The sequence below is a fragment of the Panthera tigris genome, chromosome B2 (genome assembly GCF_018350195.1).
Source record: "Panthera tigris isolate Pti1 chromosome B2, P.tigris_Pti1_mat1.1, whole genome shotgun sequence".
In the NCBI taxonomy this organism is placed as follows: Eukaryota; Metazoa; Chordata; class Mammalia; order Carnivora; family Felidae; genus Panthera; species Panthera tigris.
In genome coordinates, this window is record NC_056664.1 from 136,244,859 (window position 1) to 136,270,618 (window position 25,760).

General features: G+C 37.5%; 1 protein-coding gene and 1 long non-coding RNA gene across 17 annotated transcripts in view; one reads left to right on the forward strand and one right to left on the reverse strand.

Moving 5' to 3' along the window:
- The window catches only part of SYNE1 (spectrin repeat containing nuclear envelope protein 1), a 470,028-nt gene that overhangs the window by 285,662 nt on the left and 158,606 nt on the right, over nt 1-25,760 (reverse strand). For all 13 annotated transcript variants that reach the window (XM_042987332.1, XM_042987340.1, XM_042987338.1 and 10 more), the window contains 13 exons: nt 20,412-20,508; nt 19,415-19,617; nt 17,531-17,695; nt 16,946-17,098; nt 15,545-15,688; nt 12,685-12,858; nt 10,078-10,236; nt 9,613-9,777; nt 7,887-8,021; nt 5,541-5,699; nt 5,131-5,339; nt 4,405-4,513; nt 2,573-2,737 (listed from right to left, as the gene is read on the reverse strand). In XM_042987332.1, the coding sequence (XP_042843266.1) occupies nt 2,573-2,737; nt 4,405-4,513; nt 5,131-5,339; nt 5,541-5,699; nt 7,887-8,021; nt 9,613-9,777; nt 10,078-10,236; nt 12,685-12,858; nt 15,545-15,688; nt 16,946-17,098; nt 17,531-17,695; nt 19,415-19,617; nt 20,412-20,508 (2,037 nt within the window). The remainder of the gene's footprint in view (nt 1-2,572; nt 2,738-4,404; nt 4,514-5,130; nt 5,340-5,540; nt 5,700-7,886; nt 8,022-9,612; nt 9,778-10,077; nt 10,237-12,684; nt 12,859-15,544; nt 15,689-16,945; nt 17,099-17,530; nt 17,696-19,414; nt 19,618-20,411; nt 20,509-25,760) is intronic.
- Nucleotides 6,507-25,760, forward strand: part of LOC122238782 — a 55,366-nt gene continuing 36,112 nt past the window's right edge. For 3 of the 4 annotated variants that reach the window (XR_006217950.1, XR_006217951.1, XR_006217952.1), the window contains exon 1: nt 20,381-20,460. This is a non-coding gene — a long non-coding RNA (uncharacterized LOC122238782). Of the gene's footprint in view, nt 7,128-17,983; nt 18,065-20,380; nt 20,461-25,760 lie in introns of those variants that run through there. The other variant, XR_006217953.1, reaches the window with a different exon arrangement.

Below are 25,760 nucleotides of genomic sequence, written 5' to 3' on the forward strand. Positions count from 1 at the left end.
ATTTCTAATTTAGTGGCTATGTAGTGAATTCTTTTTCCTAAATTTTAAGCTTTCTCTTCTGTCTAATTTCTGCTTCCTCTAGTTCCGTGTCACCAGCATCTTTTCTTTTCCAAGCCAGTCGTTCCCCAGCTTCACTAAGATTTTCACGTTGTGTACCATTTGTGTTCCACAGAAGCTTTCAGTTTCTCTTTCTCTAATTTACCTTTTTCTTTGACCTGCTTCTGCTCTGAGTTTGGCCCAGGTAACCTGAGTGTGCTATTTTTCAAACAAAGCAATAAGACCCATGAAAACCACAAACTTCAGATCTCAGTAAATCACAGCTCTTGTGGAAAGAAGTGATTCACCATTACATATTGTCAATCTACCCACAGCCTTTTTTGCCTTACACTGGACAAGTGCAAACACTTCGTGTTCAACAATAATTTAAATGCTAAATGGATTGATAATCACAGGATGCACTGAATGTGTCAAATCCATCTTTTAATATAAATCTTTACATGAACAACATGAATGTTTTCCATTATTCTTTCTTTGTTTTTACTAGTGATGAAGTAACATATAAAGGTATGAATATAAACTATGCAGAAGTTTAAGGTAGATGAGTGTGCAAAGAATTAATGTGTCTATTTGTTAGATTTTTGCTACAAGTCCCATGGGCAATGTCATGAGAGTACTTAGAGGATACAGTAAATAAATGGGTTTGGTAAAGTGTTAGGGAGACTGATAATTTCTAATTTTAAAGGCTGCCAAAGTGTTTTATGTGTGTGTGGGTGGGTGGAACAAAATATAAACTCATCTATCGATGTAACTAAAACTATTTGTTAGGTCTTGGATCAAAGATCACTGGCACATATATTTATTTTTTAAAACTGTAACCATTATTTTTGCCCTTACCAGCTTCTTTATCAAAGAAAGAATAGAGAAGAATGATGTCAGAATTTTACTTAAAGTATGGCAGTGGCACCAACTAGACTATTGCCATGAAAGATGGTTATCAAAAGGATTGAAATAACTCATGTTCCAAAATTTGACTAATGCTATCACTATTTTCAATTAGTCAAAAATTCTTAAGAAAACTGACACATAATATCAAAATTTTCACATAAAACTAAAATCACATGCAGTTCAGAGTATTCTGAGCTTACGAAAATTCACTGCTAGAGTCTCAAACAGATCTACATGCATTGAAAATATAAAAGGTTAGTTGATCAAACTGTTAGATTAAGGACATCTACAGAGAATTCCAAATCTTTAGAATCAGGGAACTTTAAGTCATCCAGATGATCATTTTTCCATGCAAGTTTATAAATGACTTTAAGAAATAATAGTAACAGTCTATTCAACTTTCCATTCTTACATTATCTTCGCGTGCACAAACTCATTAGACTTGCATGGCAATCTGGTCAGTGAAAATGTTCTTGCTGAGGGTAGAAAGGGCCCTACCAGAAATGAAGGAGATAAGTTTGTGTATTTTAATCCACAGAGGAATATAAACACTGAAACGTATTAATAAGAAGTTTAAAATGAGTAGCTCTTGGGACGCCTGGGTGGCTCAGTCGGTTGAGCATTGACTTCAGCTCAGGTCATGATCTTGCAGTCTGTGAATTTGAGACCTGCATCAGCCTCTGTGCTGATAGCTCAGAGCCTGGAGCCTGCTTCAAATTCTGTGTCTCCCCCTCTCTGTGCCCCTCCTCCATTCACGCTCTGTCTCTCTGTTGCTCTCTCTCAAATAAACATTAAAAAAAAAGTTATTTCAAATGAGTAGGTCTTGCATAAAATAGATTTTACTGGTCTGTTAAAATGGAATATTTTATTATTATCAACTATCGGTTATTAAGCATTTACCAACGGGCACTTAGTATAGGTGCTATAATATAGTATAGGCACTAGTAGGTTTTATTTTTTATTTTTTTTATTTTTTAAATTTTTTTTAACGTTTATTTATTTTTGAGACAGGGAGAGACAGCATGAACGGGGGAGGGTCAGAGAGAGAGGGAGACACAGAATCAGAAACAGGCTCCAGGCTCTGAGCTGTCAGCACAGAGCCTGATGCGGGGCTCGAACTCACGGACCGCGAGATCATGACCTGAGCTGAAGTCAGATGCTTAACCGACTGGGCCACCCAGGTGCCCCGGCACTAGTAGGTTTTATAAGAAAGAAAATCAAGGCCCAGAAATGTTAAATGACAAGGTCAAGATTACATAGGAAGCAGACTATCAGAGTTAAATTCTAACCTTGGGTTTGTTGAACTCCCAAGCCTGGGTACCTAACCTCTATAATATAGCTTCAACTGACCATGAACCAATGCTTTTAGTAAGAGTAAAAAGTGTGGATCTGATAAGCTTTATACCTTAGATACAGGTTATTATTCTGAATTAACATATCCAAGAATGACACCAACCGTAATTCAAACATCTTCCCCACCAATCTTCATATGAATAAGTATCTTCACTACTGTGTTTCAACTATACTTTCTTTATATAATTACTTCTTAAACCACAACCCAAAGTAAAAAAGCCTTCCAGATTTCTCACCCAGAACTGTCTATTTAGAGTATGAGTAAATGGTATACCTCTGACAACAAAGCTATGAGAGCCTTGAAAGAACTAGATAATTTTGCCAACTCATCTCCTTGCTTTTGGGCTTCATTCTCAGAAGAAACTTCAATTAAAATTTTAAGCCTGGATTTCAGCCAGTTGAGAGTCTCGCCCTTTGTGGTAACACCATTTCTGATCTCCTGGAATGAAAGAACAGTTTTGATGAGCAAAATACATTGTGAATCAAGAAAGGACTCAGCCTAAGAAAGTTCATACGGTGGAGGTAGGAGAACCAGGCATTTGTTCATCAGTAGAGTGCCTGCTGATTTCATTTTTCGTTTACATCTTTAAGGAAAGTCCCTAAGTGCTAGGAAAACAAAAAACAAAAACCAAAAAACTTTCCCAATGTCAAAACCTGATATGTAAAATCGAACCTCTCATAACAAAAAGCTAACTAGATGCTTAGTTCATAACTAGATGGTCATATATCTATAGATATTCCTTTGATCACAAATAAAAATGCTTCTAAAAGTACTATAGAAAAATATGTGATACCAAAATTGGAAATTATATATTATCTTATTTTCTGGATAGGAAATATGGATATTTTCTGGAAGGAATATGATATTTTTAGAAAAAGAAAAAAAAAGGTTGAAAGAGCCCTTTTTTTAATGAGCTGATTTCTTTTTGTTTGAAGAGTTTAGTTGTTGAATATTATTATGGATGCCCTAAAAATTGATTTTAACTTAACTGACTTAGATTTTATGCCTCATTTTTGTGACTTTATTGAAGTCAGTTCTCCAGATAGTAGGATGTGCAAATAGGAGCACAGCTCTAATCCAGGAAGGGAGGGTTTACTGGCCAGGACAAGGCCAGAAATATTCTGGAGCCTCAGCCCTTGTAAGGTCTGGGAACCGTGGGAGGGATGATCTGGGAAGCCTCTCCCTCCTACACACGCTCCGGGTGCATGAGGAAACCCAAGGTGCTGCTACAGAGGACCTTCCAGGGCACATTCACGCAAACAGAAAATGACTAGTTCCACAACCAAGTGATCTCTTCATTCTAAGATGTGAATTTTTTTTTTTGGTACTATATAACAGCAACCAATGACAAATATAGATATCCTCCTATAGGTAGAGCATGACATTATTGAGGATCTCTAGCATTTACAGGGATTATAAATTTACTAGAAAAACATGGACCTCAGAAGATAGGAATAGAAAGGAAACACGTTCTCATTAACAGCTATTGTGTGACTTGAATGAGCTCAAAATGCTGAAAGATAAGGATTTTCACAATGGCGTGTGCCCATAAGACAGAATAGGCCATGCTAAGAAGGAGGAGGTTGCTATGGTCATTCACAGGATGCGAACTGGGTTCAGGCTTGAGGTTCTGTCCGCTGGCTCCGTTTATCAGGCTGTACCCACGCTCACAGAGCTGATCCAATCCAGACTGAATGTGACATGGGAAATGATGCTTAGAGACCTTGCCCAATTCCCTCATTCTGTGAGCTGCCTTTTGAATGGCTGAAAATGTATAAAAACCTATAGCGTTCTTGTTTTTCCGCGACAATTCTTAAATCTCTGCTGTGTTATGTGCCCACGCATGCAATTTTCCTCTCAAGATTTCCCATTAGCTAAAGATGTATTAGAGGTACCCCTGAGTATGACTAAGTCTCAAAGCTAACAACAATTCAATAGAAAATCCTCCATACTTCTTCTCTACAGTAACATGAGGAGACTTCTTTTTAAGACAGTTTTTGAGAACTTAATTTTTTTACAGAAAGAAAAAAAATATACCATTTGTCTAGCATTAATTTTCTTATTAGTGAAAATTTTCCAGTCACAAAATATGGCCCAGAACTAACCTCTACGGCATGTTTAATCTCTCCATGGTTGGCGGTATCGATGGGCTCATTCTTAAACCCTTTCAATTGTGTCTCCTTTGCAGATATCCAAGATGAGAACTCAGAAATTCTGAAATAACACAAGTATCTTCTTATTAAAGGGAGAAAATATCCCAGTGGTTAAAATACATTTTCTCTTTTGACTTTATTCATGGAAGTTGAACCATCAACTGATTAGCAAGTCAAGTAACAACTTTTCTAGGAACTGTTCCTTTACCATGAAGCTTGGGGCAGGGGTGCCTCTGGGCACTTTTCACATAGGAGGAAAGAGAAGGCAGAGTAGATGGAGTTCAGCTAAGGAAAACAATGTGTCCCAGGGCCTGAGCACGTGGAGGAAGGAAGCACCTGAGGTCTGGCCTCTTCTGTCTCCAGCAGATGGAGACAGAAACCCAGAGGCAGAGGCCCCCCTCTAGTACTATGAGGGAACCGGGGAGCAAGGAACTGCAAATTCGCTTCAAAGAGATAACATCTGGGTCACTCACAAATAAAGTGCTTCACTCTGTTTCTGACTGACGCCCATTTTTATTAAATGAAGCATTTTTATATAAGAGCCTGGGCAAGATCGCACGATTTGATTTTCTTTATTGCTGAAGACAAAACACACATCATTACTTGTTTTGCAATGATCTAGGAATCAACAGTATTAGGACAGGTCAGATCCGCCTCCAGAAAGAGTTCCACAACTACCTTCTAGTGTAGTCCTTCCACTTGTCCTGGTCTTCCACGAGCTTCATGTAGGTGGTGTCAATGGCAGCTCTGAGCTCTTTGAGAGTCACGTGACAGGTTTCAGGTGTGTTCCTTACTGGGTCCCGGACGGGGAGTTTCAGACACAGTTCTTCAATAAGCTGTAACCTTTTCTCACAAAGATGATGAGGACCTTTGTCACTGAAGAAAATCTAATGAGCAATAAACGTTTATATAATCCCTGTGAGGATCCACACAGTACTTTCCTATTTTCATAGAAGATTCCCATTTAGTCTACTTGTATAAAGTAATTAAGCTATTTCGTGTTTTCAGACCCAAACCAAAGTACCGGCTGTATCCTTTAGGTGACAATGTGACTTGGCGTGCCCGCGTGTGGGGTGTGTGAGACGTACCCTGTGCTCCTTAATAATCTTTTCACTGCCTTCCTGGGGCACCAGCGTGGTCTCTCGATCCAGCTCAGTTCTGCATTCTTCTACAGAAGCTAGGAATCTATTCTTCTCCACATCAATCTTCAGATGAAGCAAATGATATGGGGCTTCTCCTTGAAGGTCCTACATCCCATAGGAATATTTTTAAAATATGATACCATTTCTGATTACACACATTTTCAACTGAAGGGGCAAAAACCATAAAATATTCCCTTGGGGTCCGATGTGATTTAATCACTATCGTCTGCACCTGCCGTTGTGCTTTGTACACTTCCAAGTAAGTATTGGGACCGCAATGAATATCTTCTGCCTGGGGGGCACATGTTTCACAGGGATTATTCTATTTAACTTTTACAACAGCCTCACACAATATTAATATTCCTATTTTACAGGTCGACCACTGAGGCTCAGGGGTAAGTAGAAAAGCTAGATTTGAATCTAAATTTAAATCATGCCCTGAGTCCATATACCCTCTCCCCAGCATATGTCTTTTTTAATTCTGTCAATGACCCTGTGAGATAGGAAGAACCTATATTACACTCACTACACAAAAGGCGAAGATAAGAAAACTTTTATTAATAAAAGTGCGAGGGTGAAACAGCCCACAGTCACACCTGTGACTACCTGCCATGTCTCTTTCCTTAGAGCATTCCTCAAGTAAACAGGGCATCCAGCACGCAAGCAACATGAAATGTTTTATGTTCTTTCTGACATAAGAATAAGCTATATGATTACCTTCAGGCTTACAATTATTAGTTTTAGCTAACTTGTATCCTATGGTATTTATAAATTTTTTTAATGTTTATTTATTTTTGAGAGACAGAGCACAAGCAGGGGAGGGGCACAGAGACAGGGGGACACAGGATCCGAAGCAGGCTCCAGGCTCCGAGCTGTCAGCACAGAGCCTGACATGGGGCTTGAACCCACGGACCTTGAGATCATGACCTGAGGTGAAGTCGGACACTTAACTGACTGAGCCGCCCAGGTACCCCTATCCTATGGTATTTAAAAGGTTACTTTTAAAATAAAATACTAAGATAACTGATGAGAAAGATGATCTGGGGCTATGGAAAGACTAGACCAGATTATATCCTAGAGAGCTTAATGTTGTGAATGTGTGTGTGTATAAAAGAAATACAGCTTTCATTTAGAATCTCTATTCTATAATACATTTATGATATTTTAAGTTTTAAAGACGTATTAGAAAACTTGGGTTTAAGGATTTTTTAATTTTCAAATTTAGCAAGTAAAAAATTTTGTCCTTAACTGAGTTTTTCCTATGCACAGAGCTGATTTTATAGCCTATGTTACTGAGATGGAGAAAAAAAAAAAAATCCAGAGATTCACAAAACCTGATGGAAAGTGTTTTGGTTGCCTATCTTTCAGACCCCGTGACTTCTTCATATAACACACATGAAGTTCGCCACTCCCTGTGACCTCGAGATAGCAGTGGTCAACCTGTTGCTAGAGTAGGTTTTCTCCAGGCTGGGGAAGACAGCCTTCGATTCTGAAATCGACTTCCATGTGCTGAGTCCAGTGTGGGGCACTCAGGTTAGACACGCCAAGTGGATCCCTACATCCCCAACTTCTGTGCTTTCTCTCCTGCTCTCTCTCTCTCTTCCAGTTCCTGTTACTCCTCCCTCCCATGTACCCCAGACCCCTGCTTCTTCTGGAAAATCCTAGCTCAAAACTAGTTACTTGATTCACTCCTTTCCACTCCCCAAGTAGGCCCACTTCTCTCTACAAAAGCTTTCATATGTATTACTTACACTTTTGGGGACTTAGTATATATTGTACTTTCATTATCTGCAACTAATTATCTTCCCCACTGGACTCGAAGCTCTTTGGGGAAATGGATCATGCTATGTTCATTGCTGAGTCCTTAACTAATAAATGTTCATATTTACATTTCTGAGGTCGTAACAATCTAAACCAGATGGTAAAATCCTTGAAAACAGCAAAATGTTATTATAGCATCTCTAACATAATTTATTTAAGTGGGTTTACTGATGTTGCTGAGTAAGTTAAATGCCCTTGCCATTCCTATCCCCAAACCTACGCAGGAAAAGAAAAAGAGTGCTCTTAAGTAATATGACAAAATTGATGCTACTAAAAAAATGAGAAAAACAAAATTTTCTCATACTTTATCATGGTTTATTCAAGTTCAGTTTTTTCAGTGGGAGAAGTAACTATGGTGACCTTCCATGACTTTCTACATTTCTCTTACAATCGAACCTTAATCCCCTCATGCTCTGTCCCATCATGCATGATACGTACTTATGTCCGTGCGTCCATTATGTCCTGACTCACCTTCCACTGTTTATGGAGCTTCCTAACAGCTTCCTGCAGGCCCTGCTGTTCCTGTTCAGGGAGGATGTCAGTGAGCTCGTCGCAAGCTTTCAGGAAAGCATTGAGCACTCTCTGATCCAGCTGACTGAAAAATTCCTGGCGTGGAGGGGGAAGTGGTTACGAGTGTCAGACAGAATAAAAGGCAGCATCTACACACCATACAGTCAGGCAGTCATGCCTCAAAATGAGCCCGTTAGCCAGCCAGTGCCCTCTTTAAACCTTCCTGGCAACTATGATTTTTTTTTTAAGGAATGAACTATAATTATCTATAGTTATGAGTCAGAAGCCACCACATCTGAAATTCAACTAGTACTTTTCATTTTTTAGAAAGAAATACCTTTGCAGTTTTCAAATTTGGTAGAATATTCTGGAAGGCCAAGGGGCCAAACACCTTGATTCCCTATAATAGAGTTTTCATTCCTCTCTGGTGAAGTCAGAAGAGCAGAACAGAAACTAGTGTTTAGCCTTGCAATTCCTCATACCCTAGCTGCAATGTGTTTCAGGCCCTGCTGGTTCATTATGAGCCATTTCCATCCACATCCAGGCAAATACACACGACCCCACAGGCTACGGACAGAACTGTGCCCACCGACGTCTGCCAAATTCCTGTGTTGAATCCCTAACCCCCAGTGTAATGAAATTTGGAGATGAGGCCTACGGGGTGACGAGATGAGGTCATGAGGGTGGGTCCCTCATGATGGAATTAGTGCCCTTATAAGAAGAGACATCAAAGATCTTGCTCCCTATTTATCTCCGTCTTACGAGAAGAAAGTGACAATGACCATCTACAAGCCAGGAAGAGAGTCCTCACCAAACCCAAACTGTGAGAAAATAAGTGCCCGTTGCTTAAGCACCCAGTGTATGCATAAATATATGGCACACCATGCAGATAAATACAACACGTGTGCACATCGACGCATGACCAAGTCTCACACAGACTCAAGGAGTACGTCCGCGGAGATATTTTGAAACAACAGTGGTTCAAACCAGAAAGTGCCACACGGCACCACGCGTCTAAACTGAAGGAGATGCTGGCTGGTCACCGACATCACAGTCAGCTGCGTCACAAATATATTGCAGTCATCATGCGGTAGTGTGGTTCATACAAATATCCACTGGAATTTCAGGGATGAAATAACTCAAAGTACATGTTCTCAGAGAGGCCATCATCTCCACTTGGCGTTGATCACTAACATTTTTAATACTGAAATGATTTAAATGAGTATGATTAACAGGAAGATGGCTTCACGATAGGACAAGCTGTGGATCAGCTACCAAACTTCAAGGCACGTGGTGTTCATACTTCCATATGAAATGAGCACAGAGACTTAGCCATCCACCTAAAATTGTCTCTTAAAAACAGTTATGTTGGTTACATAAACATTTCTCACCTAGCAATCAATAGTCATTTGGAGAGCCTGAATTCTATATCCTGTAACTCTCTACTCCCTCAGGGACTTAGGAATGGCCAATTATAATGCTGCTCATCAGTTGCCCTTGAAGTTCTTTTTGCTGCTGCCCTTTTCTTTAGATCTCATAACCTAAAATGTTTCTGCCTCCTTAACTCACCTCTTCTTCCCTGTTCTCCTCAAACACTCAGTATTAGATCGGAGCACACTTTTTACTTTTCACCCAAGACCACTTGTCCGTGTCCTCAGCTCAAGTGCCCCATGAAGGATAAACTCACTGTATGTTTCTTCAGGAGGTCTTCTGGGTTCCCCTTTTCCTCCAGGCCCTCCTGAGCGATCCGTAGCACCTTCTCCAACTCTGCTCGAGACTCTTCAAATTTCTTCATCAAGCGACTATTGGTTTCCACATGTTTCTTCCAGTCTCCAATTTTCTTCACCATATTCTTGATTTAAAAAATAATCATAATGTGATGCTGCTTCCGGATTACTGAAAGCATCATTTTGTTAAAGAGTATTGTTTCTTTAAAAAAAAAAAAACACTTGGAAGCAATACATTTCATTATGAGAGTAATCAACTCCTTTTTAACATTGATGAATATTAAGAAAACAAGTAAAATGATTGGTTCCAAACCTCAGTAGGCAAGACATTTAGCAAGAGTGGAAGCATGACACGTGATGGTTAGATGTCCTCATTCCTTGTATTTTTCCCTGGCTCGTGTCTCTATAGCACAGAGAGAGCTTACCTGGAAAGCACCGTGGGCATCTGCAATCTGCCTGTGCAGCTTCGTCTGATCAAAATGCTTTAACACACTGCTCAAGGTCACGAACTTTTGAACATTTTGACTGCCTTTCTCAATTTGCGTCATGGTTTTCTTACAGCTCTCTTGACAAGCTGACAGTTCCTACAGGGAAAGGAAACCCACAACAATAGTATTTAAAACAGTGAGAAAAAGAAGGAAAGAGAGGAACCATTACAAAACAATAAGAACAACATTATATAGCTTTTAGGCTTTTAGTCAGCTATAAGTAAAATCAAAAGTACAGAGAAGTGTTTCTTTTCAGAAGAGCTCAATTTGAAGCAATCACCGAAGTCAGTGCTTTTTATATAAGGCATTTAAATGTCACATTGAGCTTTTCGAGATTTTTTTATATATTTCATGCCTGTGCTATTACCATTAAGAAAATGAAAGGGCATCAAAGTTGTTATTTCTCTAGCGCCTGCTTTGTCCATCCAACTCATAGGCCTTTGGTTTACTGAGAGAACAATCACAAAATTAATCTACATACTAGGTTTTTTGTTTTTTATTTTTTTTTTATTTTTTTTTTTATTAACGTTTTTTATTTATTTTTGGGACAGAGAGAGACAGAGCATGAACGGGGGAGGGGCAGAGAGAGAGGGAGACACAGAATCGGAAACAGGCTCCAGGCTCCGAGCCATCAGCCCAGAGCCCGACGCGGGGCTCGAACTCACGGACCGCGAGATCGTGACCTGGCTGAAGTCGGACGCTCAACCGACTGCGCCACCCAGGCGCCCCTCTACATACTAGGTTTTAATCTGACTAAATAAATTTAACACCCATGCACATTATACTTTACTGAAAGAGCTGCAGCAAATTATATATCATTTGTGTATCCCAAAAGGCACATTTGAATTCCTAAGGTTCGCAAGCTGTCAGTCAACCTTTCATTAACAAAACGAGGGACCCCAGACCCTAACCACAAAAGGCAACAGCCTGGTGGGTGTGGGAGGACATGTAGGTGTCACACAGTCACCGGATGAGAAGCCATGGTGACCCAGGGCTTTCCACCTCTGCTTCGTAACCTGGCATCATAGTGGTTTCTACAGTTGATAGATGCATGGAAATTAGCCCAGTCAAAGGCCAACAGTCACTTTTTGACTTGAAGCCACCACACTATTTGCATTTTGACATCCTCAACTGCTTTGGAAAAGTATTTCAAACTGCTCATTTGGATACCGGTTTTGGGAATCCAGATGCAAATATTAAGACCAAGGGTTTTGTTTTGTTTTGGCAAAATGGAATAAGGACACACTTTTTCCTTTTGAGAATTTAGGAGGTCAGAGGGTAACATATGTTAACAAAGATATTATTAAATATTATTAGTATTATTATTACTAAACTATCAAATGTTATTTTAATTGTGGAAGGATTCCTTGATGGCAATGTATAGTGATTTGAGAATATGAGACACGGCAACCTGACTCAAAGTGAGAGACAATCTTTACCCAATAGGATGAGAGCCCACTAGAACAGGGTTTGGTGGTATAATCATCATGGCTCTATTATCAATAATAATAATAATAATAATAACTAGTTATAGAGTACGTATTATGTGCCACTGTGTGCTAAGTACATTATAGAATATCTAATGTAATCTTCACAATAAGCTCTCAACTAGGTATTATTACCTGCATTTTAAGCATAAAAGCTAATCAAGGCTTTGTAATTTGTTACATCAGATCTATGATCCGAATATCTATATGACACTTCAGATACTCTTGGCTCTTTCTACTAAGTGATGCTGCCTTCCTTCCAGGAATCTTTTTCAATGAAGGCAGTGGCAAACCTTTTGCCCGTTAAGTTTCACCCTCCTCTGATGGATGGGGTCATTTGTAATAAACCACCTAAACAAGTCAATTAACTTCAAGAGAGGGAAGCTGTTCTGCAGAGAGATCTGCTTACTAAAACTGAGACAAAGAAAAATAATTATCATTCCAAACACATTCCCAGAACTTTATGATTGTATAATCTCAGAGGCAAAGAAAAGATCTCTTAAGACACAGATTATAGGGACACCTGGGTGCCTCAGTTGGTTAAGCGTCCTATTTCAGCTCAGGTCATGATCTCACAGTTTGTGAGTTCGAGCCCCGCATCAGGCTCTGGGCTGAAAGCTCAGCGCCTGGAACCTGCTTCGGATTCTGTGTCTCCCTCTCTCTCTGTCTCTTCCCTTCTTATATTCTGTCGCCCTCTCTCAAAAATAAATGAGCATTAAAAAAAAAACGATTTAAAAAAGACATAGATTATAGACACCGGGTAGAAATAGAATGCAGCTGTTTACTTTTATATATATCTAAATACATAAAATTTTTAATTTGGTTATAAAAATTTTATCTCTATGTAAATTTACATAGATAGATACATTTTATTTTATCTTTAGTGGACAGGGTTTTCATCTTTGGACAAGATGTGTATTTTTGTTTTGAGTTGCCAGCGCTACTCTAGAAAAATGTCTCCTGTCCTAACTGAATTCCTGCCACTGTGGGCACCACCTCAGTCCCATTACACACGCTTTAAAAATAACCATGTCTCCTCACGGGGACTTTTCCTTACCTGATGTTTCTGTTTAAAAAGGGCACTGGATTGTGCTTCACGCTCGAGAACTGCCATAATTTCATGGATTTTCGCAAGCGAGTCATAAAAGAACGTCATCTGCTTTTCCAGTTCTTCCAATGGGATCAACAGCTGCTGAGACTCATAAAGGAGTGGAGGGCAACATTCTTTGACCTTTGAAAAGACAAAAACAAAAATTCCGTCAAACGCCACTAAGTACCACAAGCTCAGGGCACTGTTCACACCTCTGAGAACATTTTCTTCAGCGAAGCTGTCATTCGGTGCTTGCAGATCTCCAAAGACGCTTATTTAATGATATTTCCTTTGTACTGTTACATTTCGATATAAAAACACAATACTACTCAATCGCTGAGACAAATAAATGCCACAGAATTTTCCCAGGAAGATTCATCTAAAGTGTCCATCTGGATGGCACCCTCCCATCTAAACGAGGCTGTTAGTGAGCCAGATGGCATCGAATTCTCCCTCATAAACTGTGCAACTGATCTTCATTTCGGCCTCAAAACCTGACCTGAGATCGTTACGAATTACGTTATCTAGACTGACTTTCCAACTTTATTTTCAAGGTCTCTACAACTTGAACCCTAAACTCCGGACAGACCTGTAACTTTGCTGACTCATTCTTCCCAGACAGGCCTTGTGCTTCCCTACCTCCCCCAGAAATATGTGTCACGACCCTCTGCCAATCATCTTACTCACCCCAAGCGCACAAGTCATGTACCAGTTTATTTACAAAGGTTCCCAAGCCAGGGGATGTCTCCCTAGTCTGAACTGACCCAGCCTCATCTGTCACTTGTCTTTTAAAAAATGCTGTTACTTTATACCCTTGTATTGCCCTTTTTTTTTTTAAAGAGAGAAAGAGAGCGTGCAAGCAGGGGAGAGAGAATCCCAAGCAAGCTCAATGCTCAGCGCAGAGCCCAACACGGGGTTCCATCCCATGACCCTGGGATCATGACCTGAGCCAAAATCAAGAGTCGGACCCTCAACCACTGAGACACCCAGGTGCCCCTACACTTGTATTAATATCAGCTTGATCTTCACGATGAGGCCATACGTTCCTGGAGATCAAGAGATCCATAAAGTTTCTGTCTTAACACCTTCATGTTGGAATGCAGGATCGAGTAGTTCTCAAGAACTTCCTGTCCCCACTCATTTTACTTAGAATTGCTCCCAAAATATTATTCATACTTTTGGGAACCAACGAAAGGAAATGGAATACTTGTTAATAGACCATTCTCTTTTTTCTTAAATTATGAATATTCTCATGCTCTCGGATACACTGCCTAAAGGGTAAACTCACCAAAAGAAAGCTACCGATCTACTGCAACAAGGTTTTTCTAAAATGATTCTGAACAAAAGAGAGTCTGCTAACACGTATAAAAATCAGTTGGTTTCTGGGTGCCTAGGTGGCTCAGTTGGTTAAGTATCTGACTCTTGATTTTGGCTCAGGTCACAATATCACGGTTTATAAGACAGAGCCCCATGTTGGGCTTTGCACTGACAGCACAGAGCCTACTTGGGATTCTCTCTCTCCCTTGCTCACGTTCTCTCTCTCTCTCTCTGTCTCTCTCTCTCAGAATAAGTAAATAAACATCAAAATAAATAAAAATAAATTAAAAGTCAGTGTGCTTTATAAATCTTTCCTAGATACAGCTGAAAACTTACTAAGATCCTACAACTGAAGCAGTAGCTTAAAAAAGCAGAATGACTTAGATGTGCTCAAAGGTGGAATCTGCTTTCTCACAGGTCACCTTAAATCATTAAACTTGGTTGGCCTCGGCTAAGATGTGCAAGCCCAAGATATGGCTCTGAAAGCTGTTTGAAGGTTATCGAATCAGTAACGTTGACTTTGAATTGTACCCAATATTTACAGATGACATTTAACTTGAATGTTAAAAATAAAAAGAATTACAAATTAACATTCTAATATATGTCAGTTTGGCAAATGAAGTGTTCTCTTTTTTTCAATACCATGATTCTTCCTTTTTCCACTTATCTCATTTATTCCTCTTTTCATTAATTGCCCACTACTGACTTCATATGGGTTATTCTCCTTCTGCTTGTTCTCTCCTAAATTACAGGTTTTTCTGCTGTCTTTTCCTCTGTTTCTCAATTCTTCATCACAACATTTTCCTCTTCATTTATACTACCTCCTTCCTTCTATTAAAAATTAATTACTGAAATGCAAACAATACCATCTGCATAAAACTCAACTTCAGGTAGATAAGAAATCCCAATGGAACTTCCAAAGCTCTTAAGGAAAATCCCCCAATGGAACAGAAAAGTCTTATGGCTGGTGTTTAGTGTTCACTCGGTTCCCTGTACACAGGTGGCACAAGTGTATGTGTCTTAGGTCTAAGGTGAGCTCCGTGAGCTGAAGAGAGCAGAATTTCCACGTTCCGGGCTATTCACACAGAAAATAGCATAAATACTCTTAGAACAGTCAAATAAACCTCAATAAAAAGTACCTTTTGGAACTCTTTCTCATTTAAATGTATGATCTCTTCCTCTTCCTTCCCTTTCCTTATCTCCCCCCTTTGTTGGATGACATTTCACTGACCCCTTATTTCTCCAGAAGAGACCGATCGATTTTATGAAAATAAACCTCCTAGTACTTCCAAATTAACAGAGGAATTACTTGACATCAGCTCCACAGTTTAATTTTTTAAACTTCATGACCAAGTTCCTAAATGGCAAAATTACTAAATCAAGAATCCCAATAAACAACAAAAGGATGATCTCTTAATAGGTAAAGACTTTGCCCATGAGTGTGTTGGCCGGAGGAGGTATAGGCACGCGGAAGGCAGTGTTGGCCCCTGGCATTAACATATTTTCCCACCTTGGTTAGCTGTTCTTTGAGCCCAGACATGGTTGCAAACATCTCATTGGCTTCTTCTTGGGAGCTCTCCTTGGTAATGAGGTGCGCGGTCTTGGTAATCATCTTGTACTGAGCATCCATTACAGGCACCCGCTGCTCAATGTCCTGCAGGAGCCATTGAAACAGCTACATTACCACAACGTACATTTCCTTTTAATTTCAGAATTCTGCAGAAGGCTGAACAAAAATCAATACGTACTGTATGAAATCCTATACTTGTAAGAAACTTTTGGAGATTCCAGTTATTGCTTTCCTTCTTTGCTAATATATTATATATTGGTAAGATCATATTAAAAATAGATAAAAGCTTTCCTTTAAAAGCAACCATAAATCCTTAAGTAAGCATCAAGTTTACACTTCCAAAATATATGTGTGAATGTAGTATGTAAACATCATAAATCAAGTAAATGCATGTTAATTTGGGGCAATTCCTCTGACCTTAACAATTATCCAATTTACCTTATCTTAAAAAAAGCAACACACGGTCATTGTAGATAATTTATGAATTAGAGATAATAAGAAAAAGAAAACTGAAGTTACTTCCAGGCTTCTCACTCAGTGCTAACCAGAGCCAACATCCATCACTATATCATGAACATTTCCCCCTCTGTGTGTTTACACCCATTTTTTTATATTTACACAAAAAAATGGGATATTGTTTTTTTGCTTTTCCCAATAGTATATTAGAAAAGCTTTCCATGTCATTACATATTCTTCTACTACTTCATTTTTGAGAGCTGCAAGGTCCTCAAAATATGCAAATAGCACAATTCACTTAATAAATTTGTTAGAGTAGAGGCGTTTATGTAGAAGTGTTGGATGTAGATGTTTCCTGTTTTCTCCTAGTCCTTTGTAATTTGGTTGTAAAAAAAAAATCTCTGAATTAAAAAAAAAACAAAAAAAAAACCTATTTTGAAGTTACTGTATGGTCAAAACATATCTTTAAAAAATTCAAACAGAGGGGTGCCTGGGTGGCTCAGTCAGTTGAGCTTCCGACTTCGGCTCAGGTCATGAGCTCACAGTTGGTGAGTTTGAACCCCACACTGGGCTCACCATTGTCAGCGCTGAGCCGGCTTTGAACCTTCTGTCCCTCTCTCTCTCAGCCCCTCCCTCCTCATGCTCACTCACTTTCTCTCTCCCTCTCAAATAAATTAACCTTTAAAAAAATAGAGCATTAAAAAATTCAAATAAATTTTTTTATTTAAATGCAATCTTTAATTCTGAGGTGCAAATCAGGATATGCACACATGTCAAAAGGGTGCCAAGGAGACAGGAAAACTTTGCAACCATCTGAGTAACATGAATGATCTTTCGTTTCACAACAGAACACGTTTTCACTTTGTTGTCCAGAAACCCCCTCACCTCCAAGTCTTGAATTAATAACTTGACATTAATAAAAGAGACTTCTAAGGGTTCAGAAAGTTTCTTATGGGCTTCAGTTGCAAAATCAGACAGGACAGTAATACAGTCTGCGTACTCCTTCTTCATTCTGTCCATCTCATCAGCCCGAGCATACTGTTAAGGAAAGGGAGAAGCACAACACGGAAAATCAGTAAGCCCGACCTCTGGGAGCCTGTAACCCTCACATTTACATACTTTCTAGAATTGTTATATGGTAAGAAAGACTGATTCCTGATTCTTATTTTAGATATACTTGAAGGAAGTCCAATTACTGTGAAAAAAAAAAACTAGCACAGAAGTGAAGAATTATGATTTCAAACATGAGGCCCCATATGTCAATACAATCCTTAACCAAAGTATACATTTCTGTAATGTGTAAGTGGGAAAGAATAAAGGACCCAAAATAAACATAACAGTTCCAAACACATCTGCACTCTGCCTAAATAAGTCCATGCTGCAACAATAAAACAGCCTCTAAACGGACTGTTTATCAGCATGTTTGTAACACATGCATGTTCTAAGCATATATAGATTTGAAAGACATACTTGCTTGACTTCCATAAACAACTCCCTCCACCGTCCATTGAGCAATAGCAATTGCTGTTTAAGATCTCGGGAAACCATTTCATCACATGTTTCAATTAGAAAATTGCCAGCATCATTCATGGCAGCGTGCTGCTGTATCCAGTGAGGCAAGTTTCGAAAAAAATCCTAAACAATAAACGATGCACATTACTGTAAGCCACAAACCAAAACTCAACAAATGATATGGAAGTAACCAGACTATGTGAAATATCTTTGTTCTAAACTTGTGCAAATTTTAAGGTAAATCTTAGTTCTTTTTCCAAATGCAATTTTCAATAAAGAGGTTGAAAAATAGGAGCTAGAAATGCTGAGTGTCGTTTTATAAGAACGGCTTGGCCATATCTTTTGCTGAAGACAAAAACAAACAAATAAACAAACACATAATAACCATTTTCTGTCATTTCTATTTTACAGATAAAAAAACGAATTTTTGTTGTGTAAAGGACTTGTACAGTCTTCAGGCTGGAAAACACCAGTGCCAGAGTCATATAAAAGGTACAACATTTTAGACTAATGTATAGTTTTCTTTGTAGATTATAAATAAACCTTTGACCTATTACCTTTGATTTTAAAATCTGAATATCGTGCATGAAGATAATTAACAATCATGGATATAAACCATTGAAAACAATTTTTGAATTAAATATCTGGGCCAGGAACACTGAATACAGTAACATCCTTTTTTATTCGTTTAAAGTTACCCCCCTGACAATGAAGCAGTCTTCTGCTGATTTCAAGTTAATACATGTGTGCTTGTACATACTTATACACATACACCACAGTATAAACCAAGAATACCAAAGAGAATTCAAAATCTATTTTATAAAACCATGTGTGGGAGGACTTCCCACATAAATAGATGAGAACACTTCTGTTTCTGGTGGTTATATTCCCTTGGATGAAATTAACACATATGACATCTACTAGGGCATTGTCAGTCTAATCAGAAAAGCCAAAATCTGTATGGGTATACAATTCTTGTCATCCTCAGCTACACAAGAATTTTTCATCTGTGTGAAACACAGAGTGGTAAACATTTAAAAACAATGCATCTACTCGCAAAACGCAATCACACAAGAACTGATCTTGGACAGTAAGCACTAATTCTAATGTATTTACTATACTTTTTTAACGGGAGCCTGGCATTTTAATATCTTTTACTTATAAATTGATTTTTCATGGGAAAAATGCCAGATTCCCATTAAGAAGTACATAATAAATCTATTTTGTGTGATATTTTAATGTAAGTGACATTAAAGCAAAACATTAACTCTTGAACACACACATACACACCTGGAATCGAAGGAAAAAGATCATTCTTGCCCGGAATAAGACCTTTGACTGAGAGTTGATAAAATGCAAAAAAGAATATCCAAAGAGACAAAAACGTGATGGCCCAGATGTTCAACTGGCATGTGTCATTATACAGAGTCAGTATTATGTTATCCTCTCTTCAATTAGGAAATCCACAGAGGATTTCTGACCACAGAGGTCAGAGCCTTTCAAGTATAGACTTTATAGTGAGTATAGCGACCTCTGTTGCCCACTGGGTTTGGGTGTCCGGCCATCGGTTCCTCCTCTTCTGAACACAAAAGCAAAACACTGAACTGATCCGATAGGGAACTGTTTTAATATAACTTCTATAAAGCAATGCATTTCTTGGCCTAAAGGAATTTACTAACCTGAAGGCACAGATTTTCAGGCAAGTCAAGATTCTTGAGTCAGACTTGCAAAGATATAACACTCTCTAGAGAACTATGCTGTGAAAGACTCATTTCTTTTGGTGAGTTTGAACCCCACACTGGGCTCACCGTTGTCAGTTTCTTTTGTAGGAAGCGACATTACCTTTTTGGCATGCTCTGATTGATTTAGCATTTTCTCAGCATCCTCCAGCCAGGCCTGAAGACTAGCCACAGTATTGCCATATCGATCCCAGTTAGCGATGACTTCTTCCAGCATGCTTCGCACGCTCCTGACCTCTACTGAGAGGTTCCTCCACTGGGCTGTGGTTTCATTCATGAATTTCATCACATTCTCGGCTTCTTCCACTAAAACAGATCAACCAAAATAGAATCTTTACTTTTTTATTCGAAATCTACCAAACCTTTTTCCTATGGTCTATATACTGGTTTGCACTTATAAATCTTCTTCAGATTATGAAGTTAACAGATGAAATGTTAGGATTTTATTCAGCAAATGCTGGGGATGTGTTATACCATATTCACAGCTGTTTACAAAGATTAAAGGTGATAATATATTTAAAATTTTTGATAAGTGGGATGCAATAAATGACATATATATTTGTTCACATTTTGTATGTACTCAAAGAGATGCTCACATATATAGTATTGATCACAAATGCTACAGTTCATTTTTGATTCAATATGACAGATATATTTACAAAATGAAGCCAACATATGTTAGTTACAATTTGTGTATCCACAGTAACTTAAGTTTTCATTTACTTGATAATGATACTCAAGTTACTGTTTTTTTCACTTAGTCCGCAGAACTGCAAATAGGTTAGAAAATCACAGTTTAGACACTGAACACTTATTTTGCCCCTTCTCAGAAGACCACACGTGTGCGCGCGCGTGCGCACACACACACACACACACACACACACACACACACCATTATTACATAGGTCAGACAGGCATTGCACAAACTCAAGGGGACTGAATCCAGTATGTGAATCCAATATGTGTTCTCCAGGCCAATGGCCTGGTCATAAAAAGATCCTTCGGGGAAAAAACAAAAAATGATGTGATCACACAGAAACCTGTAGGTTCTAAATTCTACTGCGTTCAACATGGCAACAAATTCTGTCAGTGTTTTTTACCTGAACCATCAGCTTTGACGTACATCTCAGCTGTCTGTTTCAAGATCTGGTATGTCACTTCATATTGTTCAAAGAACTTGCTATTTTCTATAAAAGACTAGAAAGGGGTAATGGTTAGAAGATGGCAAATTCTAGGCATATGTAGAAATACTGAAGTCAGTTTCTTCAGGATAGATATATGGATATTTTGCCCAAATTTACCAACCTCAACCTTTTAAAAAAATATATCAAATTAAATCAACTGCCATAAAATAACCTGATTATTCTGAGAATATAAACGGATTCCACACTTTTATTCTAACTCAGCACTATTGAGAAAATACTCTATTTCTTCTCCACCCAAGGGTTTGTTTTTAGAACAGACTGAAGTTTCTCCAGACAACCTGGGGCTAACATTTAGAAAGCACTAAATCTGGAAGAACATTTTAGTATCCAACTGTGTTTTAGCTGTGGGATTGTGTGGCTCTTTGAACATTAATTCTAGTGAAAGATGGCTCTGAGGAACTTAGATTATAAATAAATGGCACAGTGCACACTTTCCTCAAAACAGAAAGTACAAAAATGTTTACTAGTAGAAAAATTTTAAATAATCACATATCTCATCTACAATTACAAAAATTACTGGGGTGCCTGGGTGGCTCAGTTGGTTGAGCATCCAACTTTGGCTCAGGTCAAGATCTCATGGCTCATGAGTTCAAGCCATGTGTTGGGCTCTGTGCTGACAGTTCAGAGCCTGGAGACTGCTTCAGATTCTGTGTCTCTCTCTCTCTCTGGCCCTCCCTCCTGCTCTGTCTCTCAAAAATAAGTAAACATTAATTTTTTTTTAAATTACAGATAAGATGTATCTATACCTGTATGTAATTTACATATTACATATTACTATTACTGTTACTATTACTAGAGTAATAGTAATTTACAAACTGACACTGTAAAATTTAGAGCGCACAAGAAATCCGTAGGTAAATGCTATTGTTAACTCCAGGAAATATGAAATAGCTCCTGTTTCAAAGATTGGTTCTGCTATTATAAAGCCAAAAAATAATGCAATTATAGTTAACAACATATCACCAAAGGCTCTTTAATTTCTTTTAAGTATAACTAGTTCCTCTGATTTGAATCCTCTAAAATACTTGACTAGTGTATTATAAAATGCAAATTAGCCTTTAAAAACCAGCTGAAGTCCAGTGTAATATGCCGATGAATGCTTAATATGGAGATGCAAAATGTTTGAGTGCAGATCTAAAACTTCATAAAAAATTTCACAGACATCCCTCAATTTCATTGGTAAATGTTTATCATATTGCAAGATAATACTTAAAAGCATTACATACATAACACATTGCATAGCATTTTATGCTTATAAAATGTTTTATTTATGTATTAATTATTCTTCAGGAATAGAGTGAATAGAGAAAGCTCTGAGTTACTTGGAATGAAGGATTCCATGATGAATATTTACTTCAGTAACTTAATAGGCTGTATTATTTTTGTCTGAGAATGAAGTAAAACAATAGTTGTCTGGCTAATTAATTTTTCAGCCTTTTGTTCTACTTCATTAACCTTCCCTGTTCTCCAACTAGGGGAAGAGTAACTTACTATAACTTAAATTTAGCATAATTTAACCAAATGAACATACCATAATTTGATCAAAAAAAGAAAGTTACAACTAATTTGTAAGACACTGTAGACCACTGAAGAGATAAATATATTTGGCAATGTTTAAAAAATAGTCTCCATTTATTTTTGGCTCAAATTTCAAGAAGCTAATGGAAAAACAATTGTTCTAAGTGTCAGAAGAATGGGAAATTGCACCTGTCTGGACAGAAAGACTTAATTAAATATGCCTTTGCTAGAGTTGTTTACAAATTAATTAAGAATGAACACGAGAGCAAATACAGAGTAAATCCATTTAGTAACATGAATTATTTTATCTATTAATATCATTTTGGTAGGAGGACTGCTAAATCTCCTTTTCATCAGGAGCTATCTGGACAGTCTCTCAGAAGGGTGTAAACACAAAAGTATACTTAAAATAGGGGCGCCTGGGTGGCGCAGTCGGTTAAGCGTCCGACTTCAGCCAGGTCACGATCTCGCGGTCCGTGAGTTCGAGCCCCGCGTCAGGCTCTGGGCTGATGGCTCGGAGCCTGGAGCCTGTTTCCGATTCTGTGTCTCCCTCTCTCTCTGCCCCTCCCCCGTTCATGCTCTGTCTCCCTCTCTCTCTGCCCCTCCCCCGTTCATGCTCTGTCTCTCTCTGTCTCAAAAATAAAAAATAAAAAATAAAAACGTTGAAAAAAAAAATTAAAAAAAAAAAAGTATACTTAAAATAATAATGGGATTAATTTATTTCTTTCACAATAAGGCTTACTTTTTGGATATCAAGTTCAACAAATAAGCCATGTTATTGTTGATAGCCCTTCAAGAAAATTAAGATACCTCTTTATCCCACTAAATTCAAAGTATTAGTGGAAGATACTAAACTTCTACTCTTCTACTTAGTGGAAGATCAATGTAGAGATAATAAGTAAGTTTCACTTATTGATTTCACTTGAATGGAGCTGAACCAGGTAATTTAATATTTTAAAAATCATCTTTGAGAAGAGGTTTTAACAGGATAGCCTACTTACATTGATAAAATAATTACAAATAATAAAAAAAATTCACATTACTTATGTTGCATTCATATAGGCCACAACTCTAAGAGTTCTTCTTTTATGAAAAAGAATGATCCTTCTTTCTTCCATAGTAAAATTGAAGCATGTGTTAACAAACATGGCCAAGTCAAGAACAATTCTGACAGCAAAAACCAAAACAATTATCTCCTGACTTATATTACAGTAGGTAATCTCTTATGAATAGTATGTGGCCTAGATTTAATTAACAAGCATTCATGAAATATTTTCCAAGAATTTCTTTAGCTCACAACAGCTGCATACCTGAGCACCTAGTACAAGAGGTAAGTAGGAAGCACATTTTTTGATTCTCTAACCCTTTAAAAAATGATGTATTTTTTTGCATATGAATAAGATGAATTGAGAATTCAAACTAAGGAAGAGATAATTATGGAACCTTTACATCCTGCATATTACTTTGGTTATTAGATGATGTAGCAGCATATGGCTCATTACAATAAATTTTTTTAGAAACCAAGGAAAGGACTGGATTTAAGAACTTGATTTTATTATTTTGTTTGAAAGTCTTCACTCTTTGAAATGGTCCGTTATAAAGAAAATTATTTTCTCACAAATTCCAAAGGGATAAGAGAAGCTCTAAGGGGTGTGAGATGAAAGGAAAACAATATGTGTCCATCTTTGTTTCTTACAAAAGCCCCTATTATCCTATTATTATTATTATTATTATTATTATTATTACTAAAAATTTGGGAAAAACTAAGTCTCCTAGAAATTAAGTTATTTATAAAGTCACATGGGTAGTAAGTAGCTGAACCATGATTCAACACATTCCCATGTAACATCCATTTAGTAACATGAATTATTTTATCTATTAATATCATGTAACAATCTCTCCTACCTCACCACCCCCTGCCCCAATACCATGCTGCCTATAACATAAATAATAACAACTCTCACTATCAGGCTATAGTATATTAGTGTAAAATATTGTCAGATATAAGCTAACATTAAATGGAACTAATATTTACATGAGCTATACTCCTTAGTTCACTAAGCTACAGGAAATCATGTTAATTATTTGGTCTTTTAAGTTCAAAAAAAAAAACTTTTCACAGCCAATTTTGTTAGATTAGTAAAAAGTTCAGTACTTAAGCATGGCTTTTGGTTCGGGAAAATGTGACTTCAAATCCTGATTCTACTTCTTACCAACTGTGCCACCTAAAACATGTGGGTTGAGCATTGAAAGGCTTGATTCCCTCAGTGAAACCATGTGAAAATGCCACTGGGGTTGTCACTGGGTTAGAAGATTACACATGGAGGACACTGGGCTCATGGACAATACACAACATCCCAGTTATTAAAACTATTAAACAAAAAAATACTTTAAGGCCCTTTTCAGAAATTAAATAGGCCATAAATAGGTATTTTTAGCCATAAATAGGTATTTTTCACTACGGAATAAGAATATGCAGAAATGGTCATAAAAATGTCACATGTGTAGCATAATGATCAAGTTTGCCAATTATTTTAAGTTGTGTAGCAGTTTAAATCTAGCAGCTTAGTGAACTTCTCTTCATGGAGAAAACAGAAGTACTGTTTTTCTTTAATTAATATTTATGAAAGTTGTATCATTATAACAACTCTCTACTTACATATCTTTTATCTGAGAAGTTCAAAGAGAATTACTAACATCATTGTATTAGAACATTAACCTGGTGGAACGGCCCCATTAAGCATTTCAGTCTGATTGGCTGTCCTTAAATAGCTAGAACAAAGACAGATCTGCATAATTACCTACTGAGCTCAGAGTGTATCATTTGACATGACTAAATCCAAAAATATAAATGCATGTCTGTAATTTAATATTTAAAAGACTAACGTAATTGCTTGAAATTAAAAAATAAGATTTTTCATGACTTTCCATAACAATTAAATATGAATAAGGGAAACATACCATATAACAGATTTCACATTTTTTGACAAATGTTTCCAAGACAATTATAGTAAACCTACAGGAAGATTTTACTGTAAACCTATTTATTTTCCAAACGCATCTTGTTCAGTAATCACTTTAAAAATGTAAACAAAATATAGCAAAATACATTCTGGTTCTAGAATGCTTCAGCAAAGATATGGTTTTAATCAACATTCAATCATTCCAGTTACAAAGCTCACTAGTCAGGTTAGAAATGGATTTGTATTTTAAACTTATTAATTTATCAGTTTGAATTTGTGATTAAACACAAGTGGTGAAGTACAGGACTGAGATGCCTTATGAATATGAACTTTGAAAACAAGTTTGTATTGCTAATAAATTTGGAGGGGGTATGTTTAGCTAACAGAAATAAATTACTTTTAATAAATAACTCTCTAATTACATGTAGTGAAAACTGATAGAACAACCTAATTTCTTCATTAATGCAAGGCTACTATTCCATGTAAATATAGAATTATTTATACTGACAGCCCAAAATATAAGATAGTCTTTAAAAATTAAATTGGTACAGAGATTCACAGACAGAATTTTACTTTTCCTGAATGCACACAAGAAGCAATGAAACTCAGAGACGTGCTGGACCTAATAATCTAAAAACTAGACAGTCCCCTTTTGGATAACAGAATTTTCTGAACTACTAATGATTCTTTCTTAGAGACATGAGGATGATCTTTAAGTATTCTAATTCAGTTTCAATAGTGAGCTCACAATCAAAGTCATGGG